Below are 16,632 nucleotides of genomic sequence, written 5' to 3'. Positions count from 1 at the left end.
TCCAGGAGGAGAATTACCGACTCCGTAGAATGCTGGAATATTACTCGATACCCATCACAAGGTCGCCACCGCCAACTTCAGATAACAATGAATCTCTTCGGGTCTTAGTGCAGAATTGCCAAGCTGAGAAGCTGAAGCTGAAGGAGATCTGTAAGAAGCGCGGGAGGGATTCATCACCATCACCGCCAAAGGAGTAATTCATCATCGTTATTGGCATCCCCTTGGTTTGTTCCAAGCTTGGGGGAGTGCCGCGGTATCACATCATCACCACCTTTTACTTTTTACTATCAAGTAGTGTCATATCATGAGTAGGGAAGTTATCATATAAGATGGGTTGCGAGTGTGGAAGTATCTCTCCTTTAGTTGGTTGTCTATGTATCCCTTGGTGTGAGTTATCGTTATGAAATATTAATGAGAAGTCTTATCATTTACATATTGCACATCTTATTTTAGTTTGCAATTTCTAGTATATGATTGATCTTGATTTTAGTATTGGTACCACTTTGGGAGCATTGAGTAAATCTATTTGGTTTTGGCAAACTTAGCATTGGTCAATAGCAACAATACCTTGAGGTTTAAGTAGAAAAGAGAAATACGAAATACATATAGTTGTTTCATTGTCTTCCTTTCTTGTTAGCTCATAGCTTATTATTCTGAAGTTGAAATTGTTTGTGCTTGCAAGAAAGATGCATGATTATGTCTATCACATGTACATTTGTTTGTTTCCCTTAACTCTTATGCTTGCTAATTAGCCTTGCTAGCCAAAGACCCGTACTTGAGAGGGAATGCTTCTCGTACATCCAAACCTGAACCCAAACCTATGCCATTTGTGTCCACCATATCTACCTACTTGCATGGTATTTCCTGCCATTCCAAGTAAATACTTCATGTGCTACCTTTAAACAATTCAAAATTTATTACTTCTTATTTGTGTCAATGTTTTATAGCTCATGAGGAAGTATGTGGTGTTTTATCTTTCAGTCTTGTTAGGCAACTTCCACTAATGGACTAGTAGCTTCATCCACTTATCCTATAATTTTGCGAAAAGAGCTGGCAACGGGGTTCCCAGCCCCAATTAATCAACTCTCATTAATAATTCTCTTCACATGTTTTGCCCTGATTCATCAGTAAGCAACTTAATTTTGCAATAGACACTCCTCCATGGTATGAGATTGTTGGAAGGCACCCGAGGATTCGGTTAGCCATGGCTTGTGTAAGCAAAGGTTGGGGGGGGGAGTGTCATCCTTAAATAAACTAAAGTACATGTGTAAACAAAAGAGAAGAGGGATGATCTACCTTGCTGGTAGAGATGACGTCCTTCATGGGAGCCGCTCTTTGGAGGTCTGTTTGGCAAGGGGGTTAGAGTACCCGCTACCGGTCGTTGACAACAACAAACACCTCTCAAAACTTTACTTTTATTCTCTTTATATGATTTCAAAGCTGAAAAAGCTCTAGCACATGATTTAATCCCTGCTTCCTCTGCGAAGGGCCTGTCTTTTACTTTATGTTGAGTCAGTAAACCTATTTCCATCCATCTCAAGCAAGCATTTGAGTTGTTGTGATCAAACCATTATATTGTGATTTGCTTCATCATGTCTTTACTCTTCCTTGTTTAGTACAAGTTTTATCTGAATGAATATAGCTTTGCAAGTTATCAAAGATCATTATGATTGAGTATGCAAGTTTACCATAAGCTTTAACATAAGAGCGCTGCTCAATAGATGAGTATAATCTGTTAACTCGTTCTCCGACCAAGAACGAAGTTTGCCATCACCAACTATGATTTCTTATGCACCTTTATTTGTGATTACCTTATACTTGTTTCAAGTTGAATTATATGAGGAAGTTGTTTACTAGAATGTCTTGTGTGAATGAATATGATGCTTCTTGTCCGTATTTTATTTATCGACTCTTCACTCCATAAACATGTGGTCCTGTTTACCGAGTTCAGTTTCGCTTAGGGACAAGCGAAGTCTAAGCTTGGGGGGAGTTGATACGTCCAATTTGCATCACTATTTTATATCATAATTTGTTGTTATTCATTGATATATTTCATATTTGGAGATGATACTTATGTTATTTCATCTATTTTGCATGTTTCATGATTATTTGGGGATCGCACACCGGAGCCAGGATTCTGCTGGAAAAAGCACCGTCAGAATGCAATATTTCGGAAGATCAACAGTTGAAGGAAATTATACGAAAATTCCTATTTTTCCAGATGACGAAGGGAGCCAGAAGGGGGAGCTGAGGAGGGCCGCCATGGGCCCCCCTCACAGGCCGGCGCGGGCCCTGCCCTGGCCGCGCCGCCCTGTGAGGAGGGGGCCCACAGCCCCTCTCGCCTCCTTTTCTTCGCGTATGCCTTCATCCCGAAAACCTAAGCCAGAGGGGTACGTCGAACAGAGCCACAGCCGCCTCTGCGGGGCGGAGAACACCAGAGAGAAAAGAGCTCTCCGGCGGGCAGGAATCCGCCGGGGAAATTCCCTCCCGGAGGGGAAATCGACGCCATCGTCACCGTCATCGAGCTGGACATCATCTCCATCACCATCACCATCATCTTCATCATCATCACCGCCGTCTCCACCGCTGCACCTCGTCACCGCTGTAGCAATTTGGGTTTGATCTTGATTGTTTGATAGGGGAAACTCTCCCGTGTTGATTTCTACTTGTTATTGATGCTATTGAGTGAAACCGTTGAACCAAGGTTTATGTTCAGATTGTTATTCATTATCATATCACCTCTGATCATGTTCCATATGATGTCTCGTGAGTAGTTCGTTTAGTTCTTGAGGACATGGGTGAAGTCTAAATGTTAGTAGTGAAGTATGGTTGAGTAATATTCAATGTTATGATATTTAAGTTGTGGTGTTATTCTTCTAGTGGTGTCGTGTGAACGTCGACTACACGACACTTCACCTTTATGGGCCTAGGGGAATGCATCTTGTACTCGTTTGCCAATTGCGGGGTTGCCGGAGTGACGAAACCTCGAGCCCCGTTGGTATATCGATGCGGGAGGGATCACAGGATCTCGCAGTTTAAGGCTGTGGTTAGATTTATCTTAATTACTTTCTTGTAGTTGCGGATGCTTGCAAGGGGTATAATCACAAGTATGTATTAGTCCTAGGAAGGGCGGTACATTAGCATAGGTTCACCCACACAACACTTATCAAAACAATGAATATTAATTAGCCGTATGTAGCGAAAGCACTAGACTAAAATCCCGTGTGTCCTCGAGAACGTTTGGTTAATATAAGTAAACAAACCGGCTTGTCCTTTGTGCTAAAAAGGATTGGGCCACTCGCTGCAATTATTACTCTCGCACTTTACTTACGCGTACTTTATTCATCTCGTTACATCAAAACCCCTGAATACTTATCTGTGAGCATTTACAGTGAATCCTTCATCGAAACTTCTTGTCAACACCTTCTGCTCCTCGTTGGGATCGACATTCTTACTTATCGAAGATACTGCGATACACCCCCTATACTTGTGGGTCATCAACCACCCATTTACGCAGTGGCGTTTGATGCAATCAAAGTACCTTTCCGGTATAAGTGATTTATATGATCTCATGGTCGAAAGGACTAGGTAACTATGTATCGAAAGCTTATAGCAAAAAACTTAATGACGTGATCTTATGCTACGCTTAATTGGGTGTGTCCATTACATCATTCATATAATGATATAACCTTGTTATTAATAACATCCAATGTTCATGATTATGAAACTAATCATCTATTAATCAACAAGCTAGTTAAGAGGCTTACTAGGGACTCTTTGTTGTTTACATATCACACATGTATCAATGTTTCGGTTAATACAATTATAGCATGGTATATAAACATTTATCATAAACATAAAGATATATAATAACCACTTTTATTATTGCCTCTTGGGCATATCTCCAACATTGGTATCGTATGTGAATGGTTCATTCGATCACTAAGTCACCGTTGAATATGTGGGAGCCATTATGGATCTCCAGATCCCGCTATTGGTTATTGGTCGGAGAGAGTTCTCACCCATGTCCACATAGTTCACGAACCGTAGGGTGACACACTTAAGGTTTGATGTTGTAATAGTAGAACTTGAATATGGAATGGAGTTCGAAGTTTTGTTCGGAGTCTCGGATGGGATCCCGGACATCACGAGGAGTTCCGGAATGGTCCGGAGAATAAGATTCATATATAGGAAGTCATATTCCAAGTTTGGAAATGATCCGGTGCATTTATGGAAGGTTCTAGAAGGTTCTAGAAAAGTCCGGAAGAAATCACTAAGGAAGGAAGAGTCCCGGAGGCACTCCACCTCCCCATGGCCGGCCAACCCTAGAGGGGGAAGTCCAAGGTGGACTCCACCAAGGGGGCCGGCCACCCCCCTTCATGGAAGGGTGGGAATCCCACTTGGGTGGGAGTCCCACCTTGGGTAGGTTTCCCTACTACATGGAAGATTTTGGGTTGGGGTCTTATTCGAAGACTTGTAGTCCAACACTTGGGGTTCCACCTATATAATGAGGGGCATAGGGGAGGGGGCCGGCCACCACAAGCCACCAAGCTGGCCGCACCCCTTGAGGCCGGCCACCCCCTCTCCCAAACCCTAGCCGCCCCGTCTCTCCTCCACCTCTCCCGCACGCTTAGCGAAGCTTCGCCGGAGTTCTCCATCGCCACCGTCATCACGCCGTCGTGCTGCCGGAGTCAAGGAGGAGCTACTACTTCCGCTGCCCACTGGAACGGGGAGAAGGACGTCGTCTTCATCAACACCGAACGTGTGACGTACGGAGGTGCTGCCCGATTGTAGCACCGTCAAGATCTTCTACGCACTTCTGAAAGCGGCAAGTGATCGTCTACCGCAACAACAAGAGCCTCATCTTGTAGGCTTTGGAAATCTTCAAGGGTGAGTCTCGTTCATCTCCTCGTTGCTCCCATCTTCTAGATTGCATCTTGGCTTGGATTGCGTTCTCGCGGTAGGAATTTTTTATTTTCTATGCAACGAATCCCTACAATACACACCCATGAACTTGGTACTAGCCATATGGTTATAATCCAAATACTTACTTCCCATAATGACATTGCCCGAGGGCATCTCAATACTACGGAAATAAGCAATTTGGGTGACTAACCCACCACAACGAACATCACCTGAATTTGCCGACCTCTATCGACGGAAGTGCTGAATGAGAAGGGCACCAAGGTTCACCTTGTGCACCATGTTGGGGTAGAGAGCAATGTAGTTGACGCACATCTCGGGGCTAGCCATGGCCCCAATATCTCCCTTGCTGAAGATAGAGTTCACCAAGAAGGTGGTGAAGTAGCGAATGACAGGTTCTTGATGGTGGCGGTCTTCTTCCGCAGATAGTTCATGTTCCTGTGTACAGAAATATGTTGCCAGGCTTGTTGCACCTTCTGGACACCCCCCTCAGTAATATCGAGTCCTCCATCAGTGGAGAACCCGAAGCAACCGCAAAATTCATCAAAAGTAAGGACATGCGGTACACCGTTCAACCCAAAGCTCACAGTGGTGTCTCGCCCTAGGACGGTGAGGTCATCGTGGAAGCTCGCGAGAAACTCGAGTGTGGCACGCTTGTAGGTGTCACTGCTGAGCGGCGAGAAGACCTCCAGACCGGCATTGCTCACCAACGAGGTGAAGTCGCTGCTGAGGCCTTGGTGGGAGAGAAACTCATAGTTGACCCATTTCGTTGAGAGCACTTGCGATCAGATAAATGCTTGTACTCCTTGTTGAAGTCAGCCTCGGGTCCTTCCCTCTCCCTTCACGGCTTCTTCCGCAAGTCGGGGTGGCTCCTCGAGCTACCTGCACCACTAGTCGAGCTCTTGCGGAACATACCGCCGAAGTTCATTGGGCTGAAAAATTTTCGTAGCAAAAGTATAGGCATTAGGTAACACCATTAATTAGATGCACATAAACATTCATACTCATATATAATCATCTTAATCATAAATTCAAAAATAGATGGAATAAAATTGGCACATAACATCTCACCAATCCCCTACATCTCCCACGACAATGGGATCTCAATAGCGATATCATAGCGAAGTAAATGAAGTTCATATCAATATTACCGTAGCAAGCCACAATAGTTGAAGATCAAATCAAATACAAATCAAGATGGAATAGATGTTTCAATCCCTAATCTTACAAGTATGAATCTCTCTCTCTCTCTCTGTACAAGTGGGGTGTCATGGACGAAGTGGTGATCTTGATGAGATTGGATGGTCTTCTCCTCTTCATATCTGATCTCTTCTGTTCTGGGGCGAATGGTGGCTGTTGCGTTGCGTTTCTGGTGTGGTGCCCTTTACGAAAAGGGTTTGCCTTGATATGGGCAAGGTGGCGGTGGTCAGTACGGGTGGGCGGGCGGTACGGTCGGCCCCGCCCATATGGATGCCCGATAAACTCCCCGCCTCGCTAGGATGAAATTGGTCTCTAAAGGAAATGTCTTTATTTTCTTGCAATTAGCTCATAAATGTCCTCGGATCCTCTATAAATAACGGTTCCCTGAAATACATAATTCAAAAGCAAGGTTTCACCTGGATTGCGATATTAACATTAGTTGAAACATAAAATACAATGAAAACCCAATAAAACCAAGAGATAAGTGGTGGAAATCTGTGGTAAAAAGCATTGAAATATGGAGCTATCAATATTACGGGAATCTTTTTGGTCCGGATGCACCTAGTAATTGTGTGATGATTGAATCGGTGACTCGTGATATTAAACAAATTTCAAACGAAGAGAATGAAATATTGACAACCGACTTGTTCCAAAATGAGGTTCACCAAGGTATGTTCCAAATGGAAAAGAACAAAGCACCAGGATCGGATTTATTCCAGGATTTAACCGGCGCTATGCTTTCAGTGGTAGGTGACGTGCCCGTCAACAGCGAGGCGTCAGTGGTGACTTCGTCAACCTCAAGATATGCCGGCTCAGTCCATCGGAGGTGCTCATAGGGGTAGGGTGTACGTGTGTGCGTTCATAGGGGTGTTTGTACGTGCGTGTTTGTGAGCGTCTGCGTTGTACTGTGTTCTCAAAAAAAAAAAAACAAAGCACCAGGATCATATGGCTTTCTTGCCGAGTTTTACCAAACATTTTGGGAGGTCATAAAAGTGGATTTATTGGCTATGTTTTAGAGGTTTCAGAAGGGAGAGTTGCCACTTTTACACCTTAATTTCCGCACCAGTATACTCCTCCGTAAAAAGGAAAATGCCCTTCAAATTTAGCAATATCATCTATTTGTTTTCTTAACATCACCTTTAAAGTATTCACCAAAGGGGGGATAAACATAGTCACTCTGATTGCCGAAAATATTATTCAACCAACTCAAACTGCCATCATGGTGTACAGACATTTTAGAGGGAGTGGTTATCCTTCACGAGACCATCCACAAACTTCATAGGAAGAAAATGAATGGTTTTATGTTTAAGTTAGATTTCGAGAAAGCGTATGATAAACTAAATTGGTCCTTCTTGCAGCAAGCCTTGCCTATGAATGGATTTGACCCAAAGTGGTGTGAGTGGATCCAACAATATATTAAGAAAGGGAGTCTGAGCACTAGAGTTAATGATGACATAGGTCATTATTTTCAAATAAAGAAAGGTCTTACATAGGGTGATCATCTATCTCCTATATTTTTTAACATAGTCGCGGACATGCTAGCAATTTTAATTTAGAGCAGAGGGCAATCATATAGGGGGACTTATTCCACATCTAGTTGATGGTGGGGTGTCTATCCTACAATATGTTGATGATAATATCATTTTTATAGAACACAATATGCAAAAAGCTCTTAATATGAAACTAATACTTTGCATCTTTGATCAATTATCGGGGTTAAAGATAAATGTTCATAAGAGTGATATTTTTTTGGTTTAGCAAGGCAAAGTGGTCGTGAATGACTATGGGTGTGTTTGGTAGCCTGGGGCTACACAGATTCTCCATCTCTCCTCAACTATACTAAGCTCACCTATGCTGAGCTGAGATTTTTTGCTTTGTTTAGCAGGCCGGGTGTGTTGAGAGTTGCTGAGTAGAGAAGTTGTTTGGTGGTCATGTATGAGTGGAGCCGGGCCATACAAAAATAAAAAGCAATCGGGTACCTAAATACAAGACACAAAAGAAATCGGGTCCCTGGACTAGAACCTATGGAAAAAAATACAACACATCCTGGCGGCGGCGCGAAGCCGTCGCTCTTGGCGGCGCGCGAGGCCGTGGCGGCAGCGGCGCGAGACCCTGGCCCGCGGCGGCGCGCGAGACCGCGGGGGCGCGCGAGGCCGTGGCGACGGCACGAGAGGGCGTGGCTGGCGGTGGCGTGAGGAGCGGGGCTGGTGCCAGCGTGAGGAGAGGAGATGTTGGGGAGGAATGGTGTGCAGGGTAGGGGTCTGGGAGGGGCACTGCTGCAGTGTTTTGGGGGATTGGCTCATCCCGGATGAGCATCTCTCCTTGTCCCGACTCTAGGCTCTTTTTCGTATCCTCTCGGCAGTGTGGAGATGGCACGAGCTGGGCTAACAAACACTAGATCTCATCAAAATCTCGATTGAGAGGAGAATTTCTAAGTAGCCCCGGGCTACCAAACACACCCTATAGGATTCTTTTTTGGGTGCGACCTAGGGTCCCTCCCTTTTAGATATCTGGGAATTCCAATCTATCACCGTAAATTAACAAATACCGGGAAACTGATAGAGGATATCTTTGAGAAAAAATGAGTAGTTGGATTGGAAATTGTCGTCTTATGGGGATTCTTATGGGGATCGGTTAGTCTTAATCAATTCTGTCTTTAGTAGCCTACCAATGTTTATGCTTTCTTTCCCTAAAATACCTAAAGAGGTTAGAAAGAGACTCGGCGTTTACATGTCTAGATTCTTTTGGTAAAGCAATGAAGAAAAGATATAATCTAACTAAGTGGAATATTATTTGTAGAGCAAAAGACCAAGAAGATTTAGGCGTGAAGGTCTTAGGTTTAAAAAACAAAAGTTTACTTAGAAAGTGGCTTTAACTCATGAATTAATGAGGGGAAGGTATGTGGCACGAACTCTACAAAAAAAATTACATACGGATATAAACTTTGTCTCTGACTGACTCTCTCTTCTGGAAGGGTTTGATGAATGTTAAAGAGGTTCTTTTGTGGTCGGCAACGACGAGGAGACATGATTTTGGGAGGATACTTGGTTAGGGGACAAGTTTTTAGCCGAGGAATACCCAAGTCTTTGTAACATTGTCTATCGTAAAATGTTACAGTTGCAAATGTGCGAAGTTTCAATCCTTTAAACATAGGTTTTAGGAGAACTTTAAGTGGAAGTAAATGGGCTAGATGGGTTCACTTGCTGCATCATCTAATATTGGTTCAGCTAACAATTGAGGACTATTCCTTTACACGGAGTTTAAACTCAGCTGGAGTTTTTACGGTCAAGTCAATGTATCTAGATCTTCTTAATGGTCATATGGTCTATCTAAAGAAATATATCTGGAAAATAAATGTACCAATGAAGATTAAGATTAAGAAAAATCTGTCAGAACAAAAGATGCATGTGCTGAATTTGTTTCAGATACGAGTGAGCAATCCAAATGTGCTGTTAGTGCGTCACACATTGGACCCTTCAACCAGTTTGATTTGGACTAGACCGGCCTACATAACGGGATTGCTGGCTCGAGATAAACCTCTAAATATTTAAGCAATTTCGCTTGATTTGGTTCCTGTGTGTATCACACATGATTGCTGCCGGTCCCTCAGACTGCAGTAGTCCAGCACGATGCGGGGCTGAAGCTCAACTGCAACTATTATTAATTCGCGCCTCCGATCACCCTTCTCTGCACACCACCACCACCACAGCATCCTTCACTGATAGTGTGCGGCGAACGATGGCCCGACCACGATGCGGGGCTCTATGCATCATGCTCGCCGTCGTTTTCGCTGCGGCAGCGGCGGAGGAAACAGAGAAGCAGTCCTCATACATTGTGCACGTCGCGCACAAGCACGCGCCGCTGCTGCCGGACCGCGGCGGACTGGTAGCCACCGGAGCGTACGTCTCCTTCCTGCGTGACCACATCCCCGTGCACATGTCCGTCCCGGCGTCGAGGGTGCTCTACTCCTACTCCCACGCGGCGCGCCTCACGGGACGCCAGGCCGCGCGCCTAGCGTCCCAGCGTTCCGTCCTCGCCGTCGTCCCCGACGCGACGCTTCAGCTGCACACCACGCTGACGCCGTCCTTCCTCGGCCTCTCGGCTTGGTCCGGCTTGCTCCCGGCGTCCAACAGCGCCACGGACGTCGTCATCGGCGTCATGGACTCCGGCGTGTACCCCATCGACCGCGCCTCGTTCGCGGCGGACCCGTCCCTGCCGCCGCTGCCGCCTGGCAAGTTCCGAGGGAGCTGCGTCTCGGCTCCGTCGTTCAATGCCTCCGCGTACTGCAACGGCAAGCTCGTCGGCGCCAAGGCCTTCTACGAGGGTTACGAGCTTGATCTTGGGCGTCCCATCAACGAGACGGAGGAGTCGAGGTCGCCGCTCGACACCAACGGCCATGGCACGCACACCGCGTCAACAGCCGCCGGATCCGCCGTCGCGGACGTGGCCTTGTACGGCTACGCCAGAGGGAAAGCCGTCGGCATGGCCCCGGGCGCGCGCATCGCGTCCTACAAGGTGTGCTGGAAATACGGGTGCAAGGCCTCTGACATCCTCGCCGCGTTTGATGAGGCCATCGCCGACGGAGTGGACGTCATCTCCACTTCGCTCGGCTCCACCGGATGGGCACAACCATTTGATATGGACAGCATCGCTGTGGGCGCCTTCAGCGCCGTCCGCAAGGGCATCATAGTCTCGGCCTCCGCGGGGAACTCCGGTCCCCGCGAGTCTACCGCCGACAACGTCGCGCCGTGGCTGTTGACGGTCGGCGCGTCAACCATCAACCGCCGGTTCGCAGCGGACGTGGTTCTCGGCAACGGGGATACCTTTTCAGGCGCTTCCTTCTACGCCGGCCCTCCGCTTGGCGCAACCAAGATACCGCTGGTATACGGCCGGACCGTCGGCTCCAAGTCCTGCGAAGCCGGGAAGCTGAACGCCAGCCTGGTCGCCGGGAAGATCGTTCTATGCGACCCCGGCGTGAATTTCGTGCAAGGGGAGGCTGTGAAACTCGCCGGCGGCGTGGGAGCCATCTTCACGAGCGCGAAAGAGATGGGCGAGCAGGCGTTCGGCAGCCCCCAGATCCTCCCCGCTACAGCTGTCACCTTCACCGCCGCCAAGAAGATACAGAAATACATAAGCAAGAATACATCCCCCATGGCGACGATCGTGTTCCAGGGCACCGTCATCGGCCCGACACCTCCTTCCCCTAGAATGGCGTCCTTCTCGAGCCGCGGGCCAAACGTCCTCGCGCCGGAGATCCTCAAGCCGGACATCACTGCCCCCGGCGTGGAAATCCTCGCTGCTTGGACCGGCGCCAGCTCGCCTTCGGGCCTCGAGTGGGACACGAGGCGAGTGCAGTACAACATCGTGTCAGGGACGTCCATGTCGTGCCCGCACGTGAGCGGCATCGCGGCGTTGCTCCGGCAGGCCAGGCCGGAGTGGAGCCCCGCCGCCATCAAGTCTGCGCTGATGACCACCGCGTACAACCTAGACAGCGCCGGCGGTGTCATCGGCGACATGTCCACCGGCAAGGCGTCCACGCCGTTCGGGCGCGGGGCGGGACACGTGGACCCCAACCGCGCCGTCGACCCTGGCCTGGTGTACGACGCCGGCGCCGAGGACTACATCACCTTCCTCTGCGCGCTCGGCTACACCGACGATCAGGTAGCCATCTTCACGCGAGATGGACCGGCGACCAACTGCTCCACACACGCGGGCTCCTCTGTCGGGGACCATAACTACCCGGCCTTCGCGGCAGTGTTCAGCTCGAAAAAACACAAGGTCATCACTCAGCGCCGTGTGGTGCGCAACGTCGGTGGAAACACCGAGGCCACCTACAATGCCACGGTCACCAGCCCCGCCGGCGTGCGCGTCACGGTGAAGCCGCGAAAGCTTAGGTTCAGCGTGACCGAAGACACGCAGGAGTACGAAATCACCTTCACCCGAGCCGCAGGGAGCGTCAAGGAAGCCTACACTTTTGGGTCAATCGTCTGGAGCGACGGCGAGCACACGGTGACGAGCCCCATCGCCATAACCTGGCCGTCGACGAGCAAAATAGCGGAGATATGATGTGGGTTGGGTTTGCAGTTGCTGGCGAGTGCGTCCCCTGTCTGCCCTAATGTTGCAGAGATATGATGTACTGTACCAGACATGAGAATTACTATGTGAGGATTTCAGAATTCACACCAGAGGAGAACCAAGCACCAGCGTGATGGCCTAAGCTCACCACTTTGAGCTCGCCCACCCGGGGTTCGAGTTGCAGGTGCGATATTCAGCCCAAGCTTCGCCACTGCCGCTTTGGTGAACGTTTCAGAATTCACACCAGGGAAACAAAGGAGATGAAAAAACTTGTGGTGGTGAAACATGGTGATGACGGCGAGGTCAAGCTCCAGGTGATCAGAATGACGCTAGACTCGATGGTGTATAGTCACTAACTGACTAATAAACATAATGATGATAACTTAGAAAAGTCATAACTCATAAGCTGCAAAAAAATTGTAAATATGGGAGCCGGTGCTACTACATATTTTCAAGCCCCACGCATTCCGGCGATCCCCAGTGCCCCCTCTTCAGTATCTTACCTTCCACAGCCCGTTTGCACAGTGTGCAGTAGCTTGTTCGGCACGCCCAACAGAAGACATATTTGTCATCATCCTGGATGACATCAGTAAATTAGTAGTCAGTGGTGATGTTTAGATTGGTCAAATGATACCATCCATGTGAATAAGGAACCAAATTCTGCTCCACCTGATACATGCAAATTCGGAGCATGAATGTTGTTACCTTGAAAGTTTTTTCACGGCATCTAGGGCACCTTATGCTGCCGCCCAATGGTTGGTTTTGAGCTCGCTCCTGGATTCCATTCTGCATTTGGGTCATTTGGGTGTCCCACTCTGTGGTATCTCTAGCCTCGAAGAGCCCACAGTTCCTGCAATGGACAGATTTGAGGCTATATGATTTCAAATTGCACATGCAAATAGGTAAGAAAAACATTGTGAATGAGATTCTATCGCAGCAACAAAAGCCACTGAATGTAGCCACTGATTTGAGAGAGGGAGGTTGGATATTGTAGAATGGCCTACTTGAAGTGGCTGTAGCCGCTAATTGCCTTGCAGCAACGGAAGCAAAATAACTGACCACAGCTAGTGCACATCATTTTGTTGCAGCCTGAGATTCTGTTGATGGCCACTCGACAAGTGGGACATAACCGAACATCTTTGTACAGTTCTCTGATGTTCAGAATTTCCTGTGCCATCTCCGTTTGGGTCAACTTGCCTGACGCCTGAAATCGTAAATTAAAGACATTAAATAATAAATGCTTAGTAAAACTATGGCATTCATGGTCTGCTTGCAGTACTAACACGCAAAAAAATTAGCTGCATTTTAACCTTCTGGCGCTGGAGCCTTTGTTCTGTAGTTAGACATTGCTTCCCTGGATGCCAAAGTTCCTTGCAAAGGCCGCAGAAGGTGAATGAACATTTGGGACATTGTGCATTGTTATCGTCATCTTGCAAGCAACCGACCTCACACTTTGGGCAGTAAACCACGTCTGCCATACACTTCAATGCTTTCTCAAGAGCAAGCCTATCCCAACGTTCAAATTCTTCTACGCTGAGAAGCCTCTTTAACAAATTGTGTGGAATGGAAGTATTGCACTTTGTGTCAGGGCAGACTAACTGAAACAAACTGCCTTCCTTCACATGCATCTTGCATAAGGTCTCCATGCACTTCACACAGAACAAGTGCTGGCATGGAAGCTTGATGAAGTTTGAGCCTATTTGATTCAAAATTAGAGACAATTTACAAAAGCATTGCGTTCAGAAAACAGTTCAAAATGGAACAAAGTACAATGGGTGAAATTTGGTACCACAAGAAAACATGATAGGAACGGAGTACCAAGTTTTCTCCTCGAATGCTAGTTACATTTTAGTAGCATAATAACATCTTCAGCAGTTACTATTTTGGCAGAAAAAGAGACTAATTTCACCTATATCGCACTTCAATTTTACCACGAAGCACGAAAAGTAAAATCTAGGTTTTTGATATATGTTACTGCTGAATAAAGATGAACGCAAAAAGGCAATGGCTGTACCTTTGCTCTGGTTAAGGCATATCACGCACATATGGACCTCCTCAAGAAAATCTTGGTGACGTTTCTTACTACTGTAGCCGAGCATTGAAGGGATCAGAGACTCCAATGGCAGACTTCTTGAGATTGCACGGACATCTCCTTTATTTGTTGTAATAATGTCTTCCCCCAGCATTATTTTTCCATCAAACCAGAGATACGACAAAGAAGAATTGCGTATCCACTCGACCCATTGATAAACTACTTCGTGGCCCAGAAGGTCTGACCAAGCGGCGTCAAGCATCTCACAGAGTTGAGAAACACTAGGCCCATCCATCCATTTAGCGGTGACAGTGAAATATGGGGGGTCTTTGCTAGGATAAGATTTTGGAAGTAAGCATGTCAATATCAACGGAGGGAGGTAGTTAAAGTTGCAGTTGTAACAGAATTCATCTTCTGTGTCATCATTAGGACATCCTTCTGGTTCTCGATTTCGATTTGCCAAGGATATCTTAGCGCACACCTCAACACCATCATGCAATTCGTAATGTATGTATATCTGGAATTAGAGAGAGGAAACAAAAACAATCAAAACAAAGTTTCAATTATCCAAGAACACTGATGTACAGTAAAAGAAACCTGGAAGTAGCGGAGCCCTCCTTTGTTTTCTAGTACAGCAAGATCATCCCCATATATTGCTTCCAGTGCCATCAGCTGCAGTAAAGATCAAACGAGGAGACAAATGAGCCATGCTAAAATCATAAAGCGTCAGCAGACAACATCACAATGAAGCAACCTGATTCGCAAACTTAAAAGCAATACCCACACAATCTCACAATGTCATTTAATTGTATACCCGATTCCCTTCGTATCAACAAATCGTTAGATATTACTCCCTCCGTTCGAAAAAAAGCTTCTCAACTTTGTCGTATCTAGAAAAAGTTAAGAAGCTTTTTTTTGGAATGGAGGAAGTACAATATAAGAATGTTGCAAGACTCTTACTGTACTAGTATCGCATTGCTCTCACCTAAATAAACCCCCTAATAATCAGACATTCACCCCACGACCGTCGGAATTGAGGGAATGCATTGCAATTTTTCTCCCCAACTTAGATCATGGTAGTAGTAGATAAGATAAATGAATTTTCCAATTTGATATTCAGTAGACCGACCTCGTCGTCCTGTCGCTGCTGGTTGTCTCGTATTTCATCCGCATCTGCCTCGTTCCCGCCGCGAAGATGGAGTGCTGCTGCAGCTGCCGCCATTGCGGCCTCCTCCAGCCTCGATTCCGCCTCGGCCGCCGCGACCCACGGGGACTCCAGGTCGTGCACGTCCTCCTCGGCGCCGCCATCAGTTGACACCGGGCTCGCCTCTGCCTCGGCGGCGCGCGATGACGACCAGGACGGCGCCACGGATGAGGATTCGGGGAAGGGGTCGCGGTGGGTTGCCAGCGCTCGCGATAACGTGGCGCCGACGGAAGCTGCTGCCATGGTGGGAGCTCGGACTTGTTGTTGAGGCGAGATCAGTCGTTTTGTTTTGCTTTTTGTTTGGGTCGTGCTGAGGATCCTCCGGAGGCCCCGAGTGTCCGAACCTCCGAATCCCCTGTACGACACGTGTCCCTGCCCACTTTATCCTCTACTTTTTCTTATCGCACTTCAACCTTCAAAGATAGAAAGAAATGCAAAGGCGCCGACCAACGCGCATGCGCGCCACCAGCTACCACCGTCCGCGTCGGTCGGCTCCGGCGAGGAGACCTTCCCGGCGTCGACCACGGTTATTCTCCACCTGCTGCATCTCCACGGCTCCACCGCCGGCATCACCGCCAACACCTTCGGTAGCACCACGGCCGTCGTACGGCGGCACCACCATCGCGGCGGACAGCACCGCTTCATCCGTGTGCCCCCACCGTCGCCGGGGAAGACGCCGTTGAAGCTTCCGGATGCAGCAGAAACGATACTCCTTTGTAGCTCTGGGTAACGCCCTTCGCAGCTCGGACGGAGGCCAGTTGTAGCAGCGCTGGTAACACTTGCATGTCCCGGCGGCGCCGCTGCAGCTCAGGCGATGGCCGCTTGCAGCTCGGGCCGAGTACGTTTGCAGCTCCCGGCGGCGCCGCTTGCAGCTTTTGGCGACGATGCTTGTAGCTCGGGTGGTGGCTGCTTGTAGCTCGGGCAGAACGCATTTGCAGCTCCCGGCGCCGCTTGCAGCTCGGGCAGAACCCATTTGCAGTTGCAGCTCCCGGCGCCGCCGCTTGCAGCTCGAGGCGGTGGCAATTGCAGCGCTGCCGATCGGTGTGTGCAGCTCTCCCGTAAGGCAATTGCAGCGCCGCTACTCGCGCTGCTCATAGCACCGCCGCGAACGCTCGCTGCTTGCAACCTCGACGGTTGTCGCTTGCAGCTCCGGCGAATGGGAGATCGGGCTCGGAGGTAAGCGGCCAAGGGAGAGGTC

At 48.1% G+C, this 16,632-nt stretch overlaps 2 protein-coding genes across 2 annotated transcripts; one reads left to right on the top strand and one right to left on the bottom strand.

Annotated features, from left to right (window-relative positions):
- Positions 1 to 9,861: 9,861 nt before the first annotated feature.
- On the top strand, positions 9,862 to 12,189 carry LOC124671410 (subtilisin-like protease SBT1.4). Its single transcript, XM_047207783.1, has one exon. The coding sequence runs from the start codon at positions 9,862 to 9,864 to the stop codon at positions 12,187 to 12,189; it is 2,328 nt and encodes a 775-aa protein (XP_047063739.1).
- Positions 12,190 to 12,529: 340 nt separating this feature from the next.
- On the bottom strand, positions 12,530 to 15,677 carry LOC124678977 (E3 ubiquitin-protein ligase RNF14-like). Its single transcript, XM_047214816.1, has 7 exons — positions 15,360 to 15,677; positions 14,828 to 14,902; positions 14,213 to 14,747; positions 13,509 to 13,894; positions 13,203 to 13,402; positions 12,904 to 13,048; positions 12,530 to 12,774 (listed from the first exon to the last, which is right to left on the bottom strand). Exons 1-7 carry the CDS (start codon positions 15,675 to 15,677, stop codon positions 12,640 to 12,642), a joined length of 1,794 nt encoding a protein of 597 aa, XP_047070772.1. The 3' UTR covers positions 12,530 to 12,639.
- Between the last annotated feature and the right edge of the window lie 955 nt (positions 15,678 to 16,632).

Source organism: Lolium rigidum, chromosome 7, assembly GCF_022539505.1.
Source record: "Lolium rigidum isolate FL_2022 chromosome 7, APGP_CSIRO_Lrig_0.1, whole genome shotgun sequence".
Classification (NCBI taxonomy): domain Eukaryota; kingdom Viridiplantae; phylum Streptophyta; class Magnoliopsida; order Poales; family Poaceae; genus Lolium; species Lolium rigidum.
The sequence above is the reverse complement of the archived record's forward strand: the minus strand, read 5'-3'. Positions and strand labels throughout refer to the sequence as shown.